Genomic DNA, 17,518 nt, shown 5'->3' on the forward strand with positions numbered 1-17,518 from the left:
TCTGCCTTGAGGCACTCCAGTCTTGGCAGGATGTAGAAACTCTTGAGAGTCAGGTCCCTACACCTGCTGCCTCAGTGAGGCAGGGTAAACCATGGGGGACCCAAAACCTACCCTCTCCCCAGACTCACCTGTGTGCTTAGTCATGTGATATTTGAGCTGGTTTACCCACTTGCATTTGTAGCCACACTCAGGACACAAATATTTACGCTCCTCTCTGTGGATTCGCATGTGGTACTAGAGATGGGGAGAAAAGCAGCATACAGAATGGATGAGGTGCACACTGATACCCCCCACCCCACCCCTTCCCTTGCATTGTCAGTCATGGCTGCCAGATGGTGGGAAGGCTAGGCAAAGTGCTGCTTCTCCACTTAGCCCTTTACAGACCCTGTCTCTGCCCCCATTTCCTAGGATGCAGACTTTGGAGGTCCAAAGCTGGTCCCTTCTCACTACTTTAAAGATGAAGACACCTTGGGTCTGGTTAGGATCCAGGAAAAAGAGTTTCCACTTTCAGCCCTGGTCTTTAGATTTCCAGGTTCAATTCAGCTCACTAATGGGCCATGAGGGACCAAAATCAGAGTACTATCCTCCCTGCCCCTTCAGCCAGACAATACACAATGCATCCATCAAAGACATCCCCTTTCATGGTGTTCTGATCTGGTCATTCTAACACCAATTGTAACCTCCCAGGACCCTTGCCCTGGCCCTTCACCTTGAGGCGGGAGGGGTCAGCACAAGCATATGGACAGAGATGACAGCGATATGGTTTCTCTCCAGTATGGATACGACTGTGCCAAGTGATCTTCTGCCTGTTCTTGGTGCTGTATGCACAGTCAGTGCACTTGTACAACCGTGTTCCCCCATGTCCCTTCACGTGGTGATCTAGTACCAGCTGGTGGTGGCAGCCAAAGTCGCAGAAGGGGCAGCACAAGGGTGGTCCCCCAGCCCCGCTGTCTCCTGCGGCCACCTTCTCGTGCTGTTCCAGGTAGTGCCTCACGAGCCCTGCCCGCTCCCGTGCTGCAAAGTCACACAGGTGGCAGCGATGGCTGAAGTGCTGCTGCCGCCGGTGCTCCTCCAAGGCCCCCCGACTAGAAAAGGCCTCTTGGCACACGCTGCACTCCAGCTTGGGGTGCTGCTTGCGAGTGTGGCACTGCAGGCCAGCAGGGCTGGGGCAAGAGAAGCCACAGTGAGGACAATGGAGAGGGCCTTTGGAGGCCTCGGCAGGTGAGCCTGGGGCTGGAGGGGCGGGGTCTGGGTGCCGCCTCAGTGCATGCTGCTTTAGTGCTGTCTCTGAACTGAAGTGGGCTTCACACTGGGGACAGGCAAAGGCTGGCGTGCCCTGGTGGCAGCTGTTAACATGCCGGGTGATGTCATGCTGCAAGTAGCCACTGTAGTCACAGAGTGGGCAAAAATGGGTGGGTGTCTTGTCATGGACCCTCAGCCTGTGCAAGCGCAGCTTGGAATTAGTACCAAAGGTCTGGGGGCAGGATCCACAGGGAATGCGGCCCACGCCGGTGTGCCGGGACTGGTGTGCTTCCAGGCGGTAGCGCCGTGTGGTAGAAAACTCACAGAAACGGCACTGGTGGGGCTTTACCCCTTCGTGCTTCAGCCGCTGATGTTGCTGCAGGCACCGGCTCTGCTTGCAGGTGAAGCTGCAATCCTGGCACTGCAGCAGGGCACGGGGCCCACGGGGAGCTGGTGGGGTGGGGGAAGGCACAGGGGCCACCCGGTGTCGCCGCTTCTGGTGAAGCCGTAGAGCAGCTGGGGCTCGGGCAGTGAAGGGGCAGAGGCTACAGTGCAGCTCTCGGGACTCAGCGTTAGGACAGCCATGGGCCTGGTGTGTCCTCAGAGCCCGCTCCTGCCTGCAGCTGAAAGGACAGGTAGGGCAGGAGAAGCGGGGCCCCTTTTGGGGCCCTGGGGCGTGATCCTCCCCCCCCACACCTGCCTTGTCCTGCTCACTTCTCAGCACATTCTTCTCCCCACTGCCTGGGTCTGGCTCGCTCTGACAGGTACCACGTTTGCTGCCCCAGCTCTGGCCCCGGCAGCCCTCAGTTACATGGGAAGTGATGGATGAGAGACGGGAACAAAGGAATGGGCAGGCATGGCAATGGAACTTGCCCTGCTCAAAATGGAATTTCTCAGGGGATGCCATGGGTGTGGAATGTTCTTCCATTGGGGCTAGCAAGTCAGAGGGGGTGCCGCTGGTCTCACTGCCTCCCTTGGGTGACAGGGGAGGCTCAGTGCGGGGATCTTCAGCAGGCATTAGCTTAATTTCCCAGGTCGCAGGGTGGGGCATCTCCTCACTTATATTCTCCAAGGCAACAGTAACAACAGGTTGAGGGTCCAGAAGGGCAGGAGAACTGGGTTTGAGTGAAGGCTTATTCTTCCTGAACAGGACAGGGCACTTTTTGAGGAGGTGGGTGTTAAGCCCACGCTGTTGCTTGAAGCTGGCCCCACATTCTGAACAAAGGAGGGGCTCCCGGCGGCCCTGGCACCCAGTCTTGGTGTGGAGTCCCAGAGCCTTCTCACGGCGGGTGACAAAAGGGCAGTGTGGACAGCGGAAGGCTTGTCCCTCCCCCTGCACCACCAGCATCTGCACTCGCCCCTCCAGCACCAAGGTTTCTGCCTGCTCTTTGTCCCGTCTCCTTAGGGCTTTGAGCACTGATTCTGACTGTGCGAGCTGGGACAGGGCTGGCAACCCAGGAGATGCAGGAGGCTTAAAGGGTCCCTTTACGTTATCAGGGGGGTCATCTGAGGATGAGAGGTTTCCAGGAGACTCAGGGGCTGGTTTCTTCAGCACAGGCTCCTCCACAGCCCCCAAGTCAGACTGCTCACCACTCTGGAGCTCTGGCTCTTCGTCAAAGTCGGGCAGAACCTCCAATGTGCCGTCTGGCTCCTCTGGCCCCAAGGCTTCGGGGGTGCCCAGACCCCCATATTCCACAGGAGACGTGTCTGTGATTTCACTGGGGGGAGGCCCAGCAGCAGGCTCCAACTCAACACTTAGTGTCTCCAGGTGCAGGGTATAGCCACCCTCATCTGCCTCTGCAGACCTGAGAGATGGCCCCACAAAGTTAGCCCTAGGGGGTGCACCATTCTCTCCTTCTTTCGCTTCTCCCTTCTCCATGCAAATCTCTGACGGTGCTTGGTTAAAGCTGGACTCAACTGACTCCACAGGCTGTGGGCACTGTCCCTCCTCCTGGGTAGAAGACTGACTCGAGACCTCTGGAGCTGGCAGGGGAGCTGGGCATTGTTCAGTACTCTCCTGCTCCTGGCTGGCATGTCGGTGTGGCCAGGCCTGGTCCCCTGGCACGTAGCCATGGGCCTTCCGTTTGTGGAAGAAGAGAGTGGTGTTACTATAAGTTCGGTAGTCACAGAGGGCGCAGTGGAATTCTCGCAAGCGTGTATGCTTACAGTTTTCATGGCTCAGCAGGGCCTGCTTGTGGCGACTCTGGTAGCTGCAGTACCGACAAGGGTAAAGTGGGGCTGGAGCTCCAGGGCGGTGCTGGGAGGCCATGTGCTTCTGTAGCTCATACTTGCGTTTGCAGGCAAATGCACACACTTCACACATCAGGGACTTGCCTTGGTGGCGCAACTTGTGACTGCTCAGCTGGTCAGCACGGTGGCAGCGATAGGAACACTGATTGCACTGGTACCTGGGAAAGAAACAGAGAGGAAGGAGGGACAGTTTAGATACTGCCTAGTCCCCACTTGCAGACCGTACTATGCCGCTGAACTGTGTCTGCGTGAAGCCTCTGCTGAAACTGAGGGGAATATAGATGGGCTCTGGATGTGAGAGAGGGTGTGTATGTGCGCTTGTGTATATGTATATGTGTGTATGTGTGTGTGTACACTGGCCTGGGCACATGAGGACATCACACAGCATTTCCTGACCCATGTCCAGGAAAGGGGAAGGGATCACATGACCCAACCTTGCTCATACGTGAAGTGGTCAGGAGCAAAGGGAGGGAAAGACAAGAGGAGCTAAGGCTCATAGATGGCAGCATGGAAAGCAGGGCAGAGGCTGCAGGAGGGCACTGGGTGCACACCTGAGGTCGCCTGCATGCTTGCGCATGTGCACACTGAGGTAGTGCTTCCACTTGGTGACGTAGCCACATTCGGTGCACATGTAGTCCTTGGTGTTGGAGTGGGTCAGCATGTGTTTGGACAGGTAACTCACATCTCGGCAGGTGAAGTCACACAGCTCACACTTGTGAGGTTTCTCTCCTGGGGCAAAAATGGAAAAGGGGAAGAAACCAAAAGTGAGAAGGGGCCATCCTCTGCCCCTCTCCCTCCCTCACTGCCCATGTGCAGGATTCCTCTAAATGGTGCTTCCCCCCTGTAACCAATGGGATGCTGCATGTTGCCCAGGGCCCTTCTAGTGTCTGAGAGAGAGACCTAGGTTTCAGATACAGTCACACTTCCCAAGGCTGCCTCTTTTCTGACTTCTATGGGCCATCTTCAGGGACCCACAGAACTCACAATCTAACAGACACAAGCATAACAAAGACCAAAGAGCCCTACAGAAAAGGGAAGACAGTAAAAGTGGGATGATCTAAATTGGCATTAGGGCCTTCTGTTCCATTTCTTTTACTGTTAATTACCATGGATGCTGTGCAAACTTTTGGAATTGGTCAGAATCTCAAATTCATCAATTCTTAATTCTAAATGAAGGATGCAGGAGCAGAGGAGATAAACTGTACTACCTTGTGGATCTCTGGGCCTAGTATGAAAAATCTTGAGCAAAGGAGATTATGTAAATGAAGGAGCTTTTGGATAGTTAATAAACTCAAGTTGCCCAAATATTGTTCTGTTAAGCCACATTTGACACACCGATAAATTCACAAATAGATGGGGGTTTATGTTTTCCACTGGTCTGACTAAGAAACTGAGCATTCCCAGAAGCAGAGCCCTACATGAAAGAGTGTGAAAGACAGGGAGATGAAACCACAACTTCCAGGTCACCAGCACCTTATCTGCAGCCTCTTTCAGGAGGAACCTTTAGAGACCCTAATGTAGAGGGTCTTCTCCACCCCCGACCCCTCCAATGCTTAAGAGGCTACCCTACGAGGAGCCTCACCAGTGTGGAGCAGTGTGTGGCGGATGAGCACCCTCTTGTGGGCAGTAGCAAAGCTGCACTCAGGACACTGGTGGATCTTCTCATGGGCGTGCATCTTGCCCACATGGTCTTGGTAGGCTACAGGGTTGAAAGTGGAGAAGGGACAGAATGCACAGCATAGTTCCTCGTTGCCGGGATGGCCCTGCTTCTTATGCTTGCGGAAGAGGTGCTTGTTGGAGCAGGCAAAGTCACAGTGGGGGCAGTGGAATGCATAGTGGCTCTTACGGTGGGCCTCCATTGCTTCAGCTGTGGCAAAGAGCATGGGGCATGCGTGGTGCCGGCACTCGACAGCTCGCACTCCGTGGGCCTCGCGGAGGTGCCGGACGAAGGCCTTCCGGTCAGGGGCAGCATGGCTGCAGCCCTCCTCAAAGCAGTGGAGATGTGTGGGCTCAGCAGCGTGGCTCTTTAGGTGCTCCTTGAGAGCCTGACTGAGGCGGAACTCCTTGCGGCACACAGGGCACGTGTAGACATCCGAGTAAAAATTGGAGATGTTCTCATGCATACTCGCCATGTGCCGATTCAGAGCGTTCTTCTCCACGGCCCGGTAGTGGCACAGAGGGCAGCGGTGGGCCTTCTCACCCAGCTCCCGGAGCAAGTGAATTTTGAGTTTGCTCTTACTGGTGAAGAACTTCTGGCAGTTGGGACACTGGAGGCTGGGATCTGGGAAGTGTAGGTGGAGATGCTCCACCAGGTGGGTTCGCTTCTTGAAGCAACGCTTGCATTCTGGGCACATGTGAGTCTTGAACAAGGATTCAGAGCCAGCAGCCACATCTCCTGGGAGGGGAAGGGAGACAGAGAGAGTCAGGAACAGTTCAAAGGGTACGGAATGTGTGTGGGGTGGATTCTGAGATTCAGGTGGGAAAGAGCAGAGAGAGATAACAATAACTAAACTGCCAGCAAACCCTCCAAGAAATAAACACAATTAACTCTTGATAATGTTAAGGAACATAAGCCACAGAAAATCTCCAAGACTTGTTATCCCTCTAAATCAATCAATCCAATAATAAACAAAGTATACTTCTGTCCTTGTCCATCCCATTGCTTTAAAAACTTTTCTCAGAACCACCCAAAAGAAACAGACATAAAATGGATCTTAGAGGCCATACAATCCAATCCATACTTTAAAAAGGGCCCCCCAGCTTTGCTTAATGACCACCAGTGCATGAAACTCATAACCCACCAACTCCCCCTAGGCCTATCCCACTTATTGGCAGCTCTGATTGTTGGGGTGGAGTTTTTCTTTACATGAAGTCTAAATCTCCAGCTCTGTCACCCACTGCTTCTAATCCTGCCTTTTTAGGGTAAGCCCAATAAGCCTTCTCTTTTTACTACATGGTAGCCCTTCAAATATTTGAAGACTATTGTGTCCCTTCCTTGCCCAAGCCAAAGTTTCTCTTGCCCAGTTTATATATCTTGTGGACCTTCAAGCGGTCCTCCTAAGGCTCTTCACTACCCAGGTGGCCTTGTTCCAGTGCCTCTCCAGCTCTATCTGTCCTGAAATCATCCAAAACTGAAAATGATACTCCCAGTGTGGTCTGATCAGGAGACTGCGCAGAGAAACCATCACACCTCCTTACTCCTAAACCATGATGCCTCCTCTCCTACTGCAGCCTAAGATGATAGGAGCTTTCTTGGTCGTCATATCACACTATGCATCCATCCTTGGCTTTCAGTCCACTAAAACCTCCACATCTTTTTCAGAAGAATTGCCATCTCACCATACCTCCATTTAGTATATGTGGGAGTTGATTTTTGGGAGGAATCCAAACTAGATTTTATCTTATCAGATTTGGCCTAGGTTCTAACTTGTTAAGGTCTTTTTGAAATCTGATTCTGTCACGTGTCAGCACTCCCTCTGAGCTTTGAGTTTTCTGCCAATTTGATAAGCCAGCCATGTATGCCTTTACCTAAGCTACTGGGAAAAAATATTCAACAGCACTGTGGTTGTTCAGTCATTCCAGTCACGGCCAACTCTCTGTGACCCCATCTGGAGTTTTCTTGGCAAAGATACTGGAGGGGTTTGCCATTTCCTTTTGACTGGATTTGGTGGATCCATTTTGTCAGGAGAGCAGAGGTTAAGTGACTTGCCCTGAGTCACACAGTTTGGAAGTGCTCAAGTCTGAATTTGAACTCAGGTCTTCCTGACTCCAGGCCCAGTGCTTTTTCCACTGAACCGCTAGCAGCCTCACATTAAACAACATAATTCCATTTATTTTCCTGGTACCTGTCCCAATAAAGACAAGGAGGGAAGAGGTGCTGGTGAAAGGGGAAAGAAATCTAAAGGAGGAAGTCAGAAGTAAAAGGGTGTGAACAATCCAAATGGGATCATCTTATTCTGTAAAATGGAGAGAGGTTATAGGGAAAAATAGTATTTCTGGTATTCACCCACCATCTGCTCCCTGAAGGACAGGTTTTAAATGCTGCTGTTCTAAATTGGAAAAGAGAAAAAAATGGAGCTGAGGGCAGGAGAAAACAGCCCAGCTCAGCACAGTGGTCTGATCAAAGCACTTTAAAACAGGAAACCAGGCCAAGATAAATAATCTAACTTACTCCCATTTCCATAGCTACCATATACCCTCCCAGAGAAGACAAGGCAAGCTGGATAAGAACATAACACCCTGGTGGTGTTCAGCCCTGCTCCAGCCTGAAACAAAACCCAACTCGGATGCCATAAAGCCCCTCACCATTAAACTTACTCAGATAAGGTCTGGGGACCCTGGATTTCACCCTGGAGCTGCTTAGGTGACACAATGGCTTGGACTTGGAATCAAGAAGATTTGAGTTCAAATTCTGCTTACCAGCTGAGTGGCTTCCTCATCTATAAAACCTGACAAGAGTAACACCTACCTATTTTTGCAAATCTTAAAGCATTACCCACAAAAGAACTCCAGGGCTAATAAAATTACCTTTGAATTGCTGGGTCCCCTTTCTTGTCTTTTGGACTTTCTGGCTGCTCCCATCCTTGGCTTCACTCTCACCTTCCTTCTCCTCAGGAGAGAGAAGGGCCCTTCCATTTTCTTCTTTCTCTTGCTCCTCCTCCTCTTCCACTGATTTCCTACCTGTTCCTTCAGAAGGTTTCTCTTCATCAGAGGGCCGCTCAGTTGCTGCAAACAAATTGAACCTGGTAAAGTCATACAGAAGTTAAATGGTGTCGCCTGTGTCTCTCCCTTCGCCCTTCTTATGAACACTTAGCGTGCAATAAGAGGACATGGGTTGTCCTCCAGAGCTGCTTCCTAATACCTGAGAGACACTGGGAGTTTCACTTCTCCCTTCAGTACCTTATTTTCCCCATCTGTAAAATGAGGGAGGTCAGACCTCAGCTTCCTTATGAGACCTTTCCCTTTCTCCCTTGGCCCAGGGATCCCAAGGTGGCTAAGATCACAATGCTGGCATCTAATCCCTCCTGTTCAGGCATTTTCACTTGGAAATCTTAATCCAACTTTAGCCTGAGACCAGGCTCCCACCTTTAAGCCTGTTTGTCTCACTCCCCAGGCTTCAGTTGCAAAGTAACGACCACCAGAGCGAGGTGGCCACTCTCTCTGAAGCCTACGCACTAAGAGGACACGGTTGGTGGCAGATGAGGAAACTCAGAATTTTGAATTCTGTTCCTTCTCTTTACCGTCTAGGCTCACTCACCCAACCCTGTCAAACACATCCTTCCTTTAGCAGCTGTGAAAAGGAGTTAATGTTTGGGGTTTCTCTTTCCTGAAGACTTTGGATTCTCCTGCCCAGAGGTGCTGTTCAATTACCCATCCCTAAATTACTCCCCTATTTCAAGAGTGAACCCCTTTACTCTGTTCTTGATAAGATCTACTATTCTAACTGAAAGGGGGAAGAAGGCCAGTAGCCATCTTTCCTGCTGGGAATTACAAAGTCCACCAAGCTAATCTCCTTCAAATCAGAGTAGGGAAACTCTGACCTCTTGCCTCATACCTGGCTGCATCTCCTGAGAGGAGGGGTCCTGACTAGGAGCGGGCTCTCTGTGAGCCCCAGATAGGTGGCTCCGTTGGTGCTGACAGAACAGCTTGGCATTAGAGCCCATGTAGCTGCAGCAGCTGCACTGGAAGGGGTAGTGGGAGCGGCAGTGAAGTTCCATGCCCTGTTGGCTTCCAAAGAGCAAGGGGCAGGCATGAAAGGCGCAAGGCACTGGGACCAAACCATGGGCCTGCTGTAGGTGGTCTGGTAGCTCCTTTCGTTCTCTAGTCAAGAACTCACATCCTGGCTCAGAGCAGGAGAAGGCCTCAGGGGTGACCTGATGGCTTTGGAAGTGGCTTTTCAGGGCTTGTAGCTGGGCAAATTCTTGCCCACACACTGGGCATGGCAGGGGATTTCCACCTGGTGAACTGAGTCCCTGTGGGGGGTGGAGGAGGTTGGAATCCCCAGGGGTCAGTTCTCCAGACTGCTGGGGACTAGGGAGGCTGCCCTTGGACTGTAATAGGGTCTTGGGACAGTGGTGCAGGGCCAGCAGTGTGGGCTCAGGAAAGCTCTGCTCACAGCCTTCACAAAAGTACAGCTTCACCACCTTCACCAGAACACCTGCAGACAGGATGGCACAGAGATAGAAATTCAGGAAGAGAGAAAGTGAGGAGACAAAAAGCCTCAAGCATAGTGAGGATGGCTGAGAAACAGCTTCTGAGCCTGCGATGCAGAATCATTTGGGTAACAAAACGTTTACTGAGGAGCTAGCTGAAAGCCTAGCATGATGTTACATGATGATATGTAAGGGGAGACACAGAAGACATAAACTATGTGGTTCTATCTTTACAAGTAGATAGAACTAAAAGGCCATTTTCCCCCTTTCCTCAGTCAGACTCAGAACTTGCCTGGAATCCCAAGTCCAGTTCTGAGCTTCATAACTGAAGAAGGATGCATGAAATATGGGGAGAAAAAAGAACACAGAGAGATGACAATAACTAAAAACAATGATCCCATGAGGGAAGGGGAAAGACAGATGAGAACTGAGAAAGCTGAGAGGAAGAAGAGAGGGATCACAAAACTTAGTCATGGTAATATCTTAAGCAGAGGATATTCACCTCTGCATAAACAACTAAGAAAAATAAATGAAAGTATTTCAGTTAAATACCAGAAAGAACTTCCTAAAAATGAGCAGTATGATTAATATGGAGATGGCAGCGAAGGGAAACACTAACTCAGGATACATGCTCAGCTCTCACCTTTCAATAATCTGTCTTGGCTGAGTTTGGTGTAGACCTGCCCAAGAACCTGGGTCAGGGGTCAGAGTGGGGGTACACGACTACATTACTTCTGGAAAAGTCTGCCTGCCTAGGAGACCTTGGATAGCATAAGGGAAAGTGTAGGCATAGGCACACATCTCTGAACAGTTTTCCTCTCATTCACTCCTTCCTGGATAATAGTTCCAGATAGGAACCATCATTTCATCCATATGTGAGCAGAAGAAAACTCCAAAAAAACAGATTATGCTTAGAACTAGTTACAAAGGTAGGAACTGAGACATTTCCCAATCAACACTTACTGACTAAAAGTCATTTTCTCCCCCCTCCTCTACCAAGATGGCCATTTCTTGAAACATTTTTAAATATACGGCTAACAACTGTTATAAAATCACAGTGTTTCTAAGGATGTTTATACCTGGGGTCTCTCCAGCAGCACTCTGGGACAGGTCTCCAGTGACAGCTTCTACAAAGATTTCCATGCTTCCTGTATTATCCTCTGTTGCTGAGGCTTCCACAAGCAAGCAGTCTGAGTTGGTAGGTAAAGGTGGGAGGGTCTCAGAGTAGGAAGGACTCTGAATTGGCCCTGGGACACCACGGTCAGGGAGAGAGAGGGGCAGTAGCAACAGCTGAGGGCACAGCCCATCCATTTCCTTACTGCTATTCCCTTGTTGTGGGTCCAATACAGTATCAGTCATAACTTCCCATATGGTTGCTCCATTTCCTTAGGAAGCTAGTAAGCCAACTGAGAGAAAAAGAAAAAAATATTCAGCTAGATTTCTCCCTGGGTCCCCGTCAACTTCAGTAGCTCCCCATAAGCCAAATGAGCTATCTAGTCTGGAGATGGTAAACTTGGAAGTGTTCAGTGGTTGCCCATTTGGGTATTACCATGTATTCATGGTACCATCTAACATGAAGAATCCAGAAAAGTATTCTCTTGCTCATTATAATTAGTTTTAAATAGCAAAAACCGTTTTTAAAAACCATGCACAATAGGCCTATTAATAAGGAATCAATAAAGTGTAAAAAGTACTCGATTCAGTCAGAGGACCTGGGTTTGAAGTCAGGGCCTCCCCCACTACCTGTGTGACCTTGAACAAGTCACTGAACTTCTTTGGCTCTCGGCTTTCTCACCTGCAAGATAAAATATGTGGAACTAAATCTGGAGTGTCCAGCTCATACAGAAACAGGGCCACTCATCTGCTCATAAGGATCCCTGAGGCACACATGTTAACTTAGTTTTCAAATGTAATGTAATCTACATTTATCATATTTTTGTGTATTTTGTCAAATGTTTCCCAAATACGTTGTAGTCTGGCCGGGCTCATGCTTTGAACTGGCCGTTGGACACCCCTGAGCTAGATAATCTCTAAGGTTCCTTCCAGTTTAAAGTGTATAATCCTATATCACACAGAGGATTCCATACAATAGCATTTTATATAGCACTGTAAGAATATAGAATACCTATAAGAATAAAGCCAAGATAACAAACACCAAAAAATTTTCACCAGACTAGATGTTATGAAGCTTGACAAGCAAAACAAAGCAGAGATCCTTCTTGATAATGACATTTCATTAACAGAAAATACTAACAATTTCTGAATGCAAAATAAGCAAGCATGTAGTCTCATGAAGAACTGTGGGGCAGCTAGGTGGTGCGGTGGTCAGAGCACTGGGCCTGGAGTCAGGAAGACCTGAGTTCCAATCCAGGTTCAGACACTTACTATCTATGTGACCCAAATGCCTCCAAAAAGAAAAATCGGGGGACAGAAATACAAAAGCAGTCGGTAGTTGAGGTAGTTCTTTACATCCAAATCAAACATCACATGGAACTTAAATATTGTTATAGAATGCTATAAATTAAAAGACTGACATTCAGGTAAGAGTGGAAAGGCTAACCTACAGATGATGGTGATAATGGTAGGAGTTAAGTTTACTTAAGTCAGCTAAACCACATGAGAGGTTAGAGGCTGAGGGAGCCCTGGGTAAGGGCCTTTCACTAGCCATACCTTGGGGAGCTACCCCACCATGTATTGTCTTAGAGAGTTTGGAAGGGTAACTTGCCCAAGGTCACATGGTCAGTCTGCGTCTGCAGGGAGCTGGTCCCGAGGCCAGCTCTCTATCCACTATGCCATGCTCCTCCTTTACAACAGAGCTTTCAAATGAAACAATGCTGGGAAATAAGAACGTGGATGGCGGCAAACAAAAAGGAGCTACCCGGAGTACAAAGGTCGCGATCGGGCTAAAAACGGAGTTGGGGGGCGAGAAGACGAGCACAGGGGACACCCCACCTGGGCAGCCTGGCTCCTTTCTCCAGGAAGAACAAGAGATGGCAAGCCTCTGGTTGGAGACAAGCTCAACCCTGATCCTGCTCATTAGGCCCTATTTCTGCTTGGGGGGCGGGATGGGGGCTCTCACGGGGGGGGGGGGGGGGGGGGGTGGAGGCTGGGGGGGATGAGGGCATTCCCATGGTGTGTGGTTAGGTGAGGGATGGAGGGGGGGGTGTCTCACGGGGAGGGCGGGGCTGGGGGGGAATCTCACATAGTGGGCTGGGCTGGGGGGGGGTCTCACATAGTGGGCTGGGCTGGGGGGGGTCTCACATAGTGGGCTGGGCTGGGGGGGAATCTCACATAGTGGGCTGGGCTGGGGGGGGGTCTCACATAGTGGGCTGGGCTGGGGGGGAATCTCACATAGTGGGCTGGGCTGGGGGGGGTCTCACATAGTGGGCTGGGCTGGGGGGGGTCTCACATAGTGGGCTGGGCTGGGGGGGAATCTCACATAGTGGGCTGGGCTGGGGGGGGTCTCACATAGTGGGCTGGGCTGGGGGGGAATCTCACATAGTGGGCTGGGCTGGGGGGGGGGTCTCACATAGTGGGCTGGGCTGGGGGGGGTCTCACATAGTGGGCTGGGCTGGGGGGGGTCTCACATAGTGGGCTGGGCTGGGGGGGGGTCTCACCGGGGAGGGCGGGGCTGGGGGGGGTCTCACATAGTGGGCTGGGCTGGGGGGGAATCTCACATAGTGGGCTGGGCTGGGGGGGAATCTCACATAGTGGGCTGGGCTGGGGGGGGTCTCACATAGTGGGCTGGGCTGGGGGGGAATCTCACATAGTGGGCTGGGCTGGGGGGGGGGTCTCACCGGGGAGAGCGGGGCTGGGGGGGGGGGGTCTCACCGGGGAGGGCGGGGCTGGGGGGGGGTGTCTCACGGGGGGCGGGGCGAAGCCTTGCGCAGGAGACAGGTGTGAGGTGGGGGGCCCCAGGGCGGGGGGGGGCCGTCAGGGGGTCCCTGGCAGGACGGGTGCGGCTCCCGAGCCTCTCAGGCAGGGCCGGGCCGGGGCCTCCGGCTCCTTCCGTCCACGCAGGGGAAGGCGAGGGAGCCGGGGTCAGATTCCCCGCGCCCCTTTCGGGGCCCTCCTCACCGTGATCGCGCCCGCGTCCCTTCGCTCCCCTCCCTTCCCTCCTCGGTCACCCACCTCAGGACCGGGGCCCGCAGCTCTATGGTCAGCGGAAGGCAGGAGCGGCTCCGTCAGACCTCCCTTTGGGCGACCGCCTCCAGCCCAGCCGGCTCCGGGGCTCCGCAGCTCCGGGAGGAAGAAGGCCTCTCTTGCTCGCTCCGCCAGCTGGGGGCGGTGCGCTCTCTATGGTTCCTCCCCTTGGTCCCTGCTGGAGAAGAGGGCAGGAGGAGGCGGGAGGGAAGCACCATCGAGACTGCGGGGCAGAGCGGCCACGCACGGAGCCGAGAGCATGACGGGAAGCGACCAGAGGGGGCCTCTGGGAGTAAGAGCGTGTGGAGCCGAGGCCTTAAGGCGAGATAAGCACCGGATCGCTCCTGGGCGAGCCTGGAGACGCAGCTAGGCCTGCCCTGCATCTCTCCGGGCACCGGACTCGGCTGCGGCGGCCGCAGTCAGCAGGCTTCGGGAAGGAGCCGCGCACGACACAGTCCCGCGCCGGGGCCTCAGTGTCCCCAGCCATAGAACGGAGGGTTTGGTCTCGCCGCCCTCGCTCGCGCAGCACCCCCTCCATGGTCCCCGCTAGAGCCCAGGTAGGAGCCCGACACAGGTGTGAGCTTGCAGCCCCCGGGGATGGGGAGGAGCAGGGGTCCTGCACGGGGGTGAGCTTGCAGACCCCGGGGATGGGGAGGAGCAGGGGTCCTGCACGGGGGTGAGCTTGCAGCCCCCGGGGGGTCCTGCACGGGCGTGACCTTGCAGCCCCCGGGGGGTCCTGCACGGGCGTGACCTTGCAGCCCCTGGGGGGTCCTGCACGGGCGTGACCTTGCAGCCCCTGGGGGGTCCTGCACGGGCGTGACCTTGCAGCCCCTGGGGGGTCCTGCACGGGCGTGACCTTGCAGCCCCTGGGGGGTCCTGCACGGGCGTGACCTTGCAGCCCCTGGGGGGTCCTGCACGGGCGTGACCTTGCAGCCCCTGGGGGGTCCTGCACGGGCGTGACCTTGCAGCCCCCGGGGGTCCTGCACGGGTGTGATTTCTCATGTTTCCCGTTTCCCTATCCCCACCACAGATCCGTCTCCTTCGCATCCAGGTTGGGCAATGCTGAAGGCCCTGTGAGGGGAAGACCCGACGATGCCACTGTCAGACTTCGTGCTGGCCCTGAAGGATAACCCGTACTTCGGGGCAGGCTTTGGGCTGGTAGGCCTGGGCACGGCCCTGGCCCTGGTCCGCAAGGGTGCCCAGTTGGGCCTAGTCGCTTTCCGACGCTACTACATGATCACCCTGGAGGTCCCGGGCAGGGACCGCAGCTACACGTGGCTGCTGAGCTGGCTGGCCCAGCATGGTTCCCGCACCCAGCACCTGAGTGTGGAGACCTCCTACCTGCAGCACGAAAGTGGCCACGTAACCACGAAGTTCGACTTTGTCCCTAGCCCAGGAAACCACTTCATTTGGTAAGGTGGGGGGACATGGGGGTGTAGCAGTGGCAGTGGGGAGGTGGAACAGTGATGGGCCTTTACTCAGGGTCCTGCATCTCCCTCTTAGGTACCAGGGCAAATGGATCAGGGTGGAGCGAAACAGGGAGAAACAAATGATTGACCTGCAGACGGGGACTCCATGGGAGTCAGTCACTTTCACGGCTCTTGGCACAGATCGCAAAATTTTCTGTAGTATCCTGAAAGAAGGTATGTTACAGCAGTGTCCATCTTTTTGGATTTGATGTTGGAGGGTGATTGGGTGTGGAGGAGGCACTGGGAAAGAGAGCAGAGGGATCAAGGGTTTTTAAAAGAAGCTCCCCATTTGACCTAAGAAACCAAGTGTTTCCCAAACTTCTTTCCCCCTTATTCTCCCTTCACCATTAGCACGGGAGCTGGCCCTGCAGCAGCAAGAGGGGAAGATGGTGATGTACACAGCTATGGGCTCAGAGTGGAGACCCTTTGGTCATCCTAGACGCCGCAGGCCCCTAAAATCTGTGGTGCTGGATAAGGGCTTGGCTGAACGTATCATCCAGGATATACGTGAATTCATCAATAACCCCAAGTGGTACAGCGATAGAGGTGAGGGGTTCGGGGATTGGCCAGACATTAGGGTAATCACTTCAGCTGTTTTCCTGCATCATTTATTCTTAACACTCTGTGGCCAGATTCTGGGAGGTGTGATGATAGCACTGCTCCAAGGCCAAGGGCTGACAGAATAGTGTCACATTTTTGGGAGGTAGCTGTCGAACCATTTGGCCATCATTCCTCAGAATGTCCAAATCTTGGAAGTTGTACAACTGGTTTTAGGTCCTGACCCTGCTGCCCCGGGCTGTATTCCCAGGCATTCCCTACCGACGTGGCTACTTATTGTACGGACCCCCTGGCTGTGGAAAGAGCAGCTTTATGTGAGTAGAATTAAGATCTGTATTCTTTTCTATCTCCTTATCCCTGGCTTGGGATGAGTATGTTTAGAAAAAGAACTGAAAAGGGTCCCAAGGTGATTAGAGAGACCCCAGAAGTGTCAGCTAGGTTTGGTAATGGGAAGTAGGATGAGCTGACAAGAGGCAGACATCCATCTCCCCTCAACAGTAAGACAAGGCGGTGGGGAGAAATGGTGGATCATAATCCATAGCTTCATACTTCTTCCTGTCTTCCATAGCACAGCTCTGGCTGGGGAACTGGAGCACAGCATCTGTCTACTCAGCCTTACTGACTCAAGTCTCTCTGATGATCGGTTGAACCACTTGCTGAGTGCAGCCCCACAGCAGAGCCTGGTGCTACTGGAGGATGTCGATGCAGCTTTCCTCAGCCGGGACTTAGCAAAAGAAAGTTAGTGTTAAGACACTGGGATCGGGGGTGAGGAGGACCAAGCCTTATTGCCTCATCTTTCCATTTAGTTATTGCCTCCTATGGACTGAGTGATTTTCGTTAGAATGCTTGAGTTTTCCCATGTCAGATTCTTACCTACTTCTTAAGTTTATCCCTTTCCCCTCCCCACTTCAAACCATGAAATGACTATCCTGTAATAATTCTCTTATTTTTGCATCAGACCCAGCAAAGTACCAAGGACTTGGACGTCTGACTTTCAGTGGGTTGCTTAATGCCCTGGATGGTGTGGCCTCCACAGAAGCACGAATTGTCTTCATGACTACCAATTATATTGACAGGTAAGGAAGGGGAAAGAATCCTTTTATGGAGTAGGTGATGGGATGAAGGTGGAGAGATTCTGGCTAAATAGTGAGAATGTGGCAAATGAGAAATTTGACCTTTTCTACCTTTTTCAGATCAGCAAGGGAAACCAGCCCCTACCTCAAATCAGAATGACAGTTTGTCCATTCTCTGCTTCTTACCTCTAGGCTGGACCCTGCTCTGGTACGTCCAGGTCGTGTGGACATGAAGGAATATGTTGGCTACTGTTCACGCTGGCAGCTGTCCCAGATGTTTCAGAGATTCTACCCAGAAGAGCCTACATCTATGGCTGAAGCCTTTGCAGAGCAAGCTCTGTTGGCCCAACATCAGCTCAGTGCTGCTCAGATACAAGGCCACTTCATGCTCTTTAAGAATGACCCAGCCGGGGCTTTGAAGCATGCTGAGGCTCTTGCTGTGCCCACACCAGGCTTAACAGCAAACCAATAAATGCCATTCATAGTACCAGTGCTTCTCTGGTTAATTTTCCTAGTAGTATCCAATAATGGGGGAAAAGAGAAAAGGTAGGAAGCTGGATTATCTGAATATTGTTACTAATCAGGGACTCCTGCTTGCCCTGAGGTCCTATAGAAACAGCCACAGTTGAGG

General features: G+C 52.5%; 2 protein-coding genes across 7 annotated transcripts in view; one reads left to right on the plus strand and one right to left on the minus strand.

Annotated features, from left to right (window-relative positions):
• The window catches only part of ZNF142 (zinc finger protein 142), a 20,570-nt gene extending 6,688 nt beyond the window's left edge, over nt 1-13,882 (minus strand). For 3 of the 5 annotated variants that reach the window (XR_011968939.1, XR_011968937.1, XM_072617783.1), the window contains exons 1-8: nt 13,776-13,882; nt 10,724-11,050; nt 9,047-9,649; nt 8,020-8,217; nt 5,075-5,887; nt 4,044-4,221; nt 710-3,650; nt 129-234 (exon numbers count right to left, since the gene is read on the minus strand). Coding sequence is in view for 1 of the 5 variants with exons in the window: in XM_072617783.1 (XP_072473884.1) it covers nt 129-234; nt 710-3,650; nt 4,044-4,221; nt 5,075-5,887; nt 8,020-8,217; nt 9,047-9,649; nt 10,724-11,003 (5,119 nt within the window). In the remaining 4 variants the exon portion in view is untranslated. Of the gene's footprint in view, nt 1-128; nt 235-709; nt 3,651-4,043; nt 4,222-5,074; nt 5,888-8,019; nt 8,218-9,046; nt 9,650-10,723; nt 11,051-11,387; nt 12,659-13,775 lie in introns of those variants that run through there. The other 2 variants (XR_011968938.1, XR_011968940.1) reach the window with 2 other exon arrangements.
• A 134-nt stretch (nt 13,883-14,016) lies between these two features.
• On the plus strand, nt 14,017-17,374 carry BCS1L (BCS1 homolog, ubiquinol-cytochrome c reductase complex chaperone). 2 transcript variants are annotated; one of them, XM_072617802.1, is made up of 8 exons: nt 14,017-14,344; nt 14,818-15,199; nt 15,291-15,430; nt 15,608-15,802; nt 16,065-16,128; nt 16,383-16,552; nt 16,773-16,890; nt 17,080-17,374. In XM_072617802.1, the coding sequence occupies exons 2-8, from the start codon at nt 14,880-14,882 to the stop codon at nt 17,357-17,359; spliced, it is 1,287 nt and encodes a 428-aa protein (XP_072473903.1). In that variant the 5' UTR covers nt 14,017-14,344; nt 14,818-14,879; the 3' UTR covers nt 17,360-17,374. The 2 variants fall into 2 exon arrangements, with proteins under 2 accessions (XP_072473903.1, XP_072473904.1); XM_072617803.1 differs by lacking the exon at nt 16,065-16,128 and having other exon boundaries at nt 14,053-14,344; nt 16,388-16,552.
• The last annotated feature ends 144 nt before the right edge of the window (nt 17,375-17,518 follow it).

The sequence above is a fragment of the Notamacropus eugenii genome, chromosome 6 (assembly GCF_028372415.1).
Source record: "Notamacropus eugenii isolate mMacEug1 chromosome 6, mMacEug1.pri_v2, whole genome shotgun sequence".
In the NCBI taxonomy this organism is placed as follows: domain Eukaryota; kingdom Metazoa; phylum Chordata; class Mammalia; order Diprotodontia; family Macropodidae; genus Notamacropus; species Notamacropus eugenii.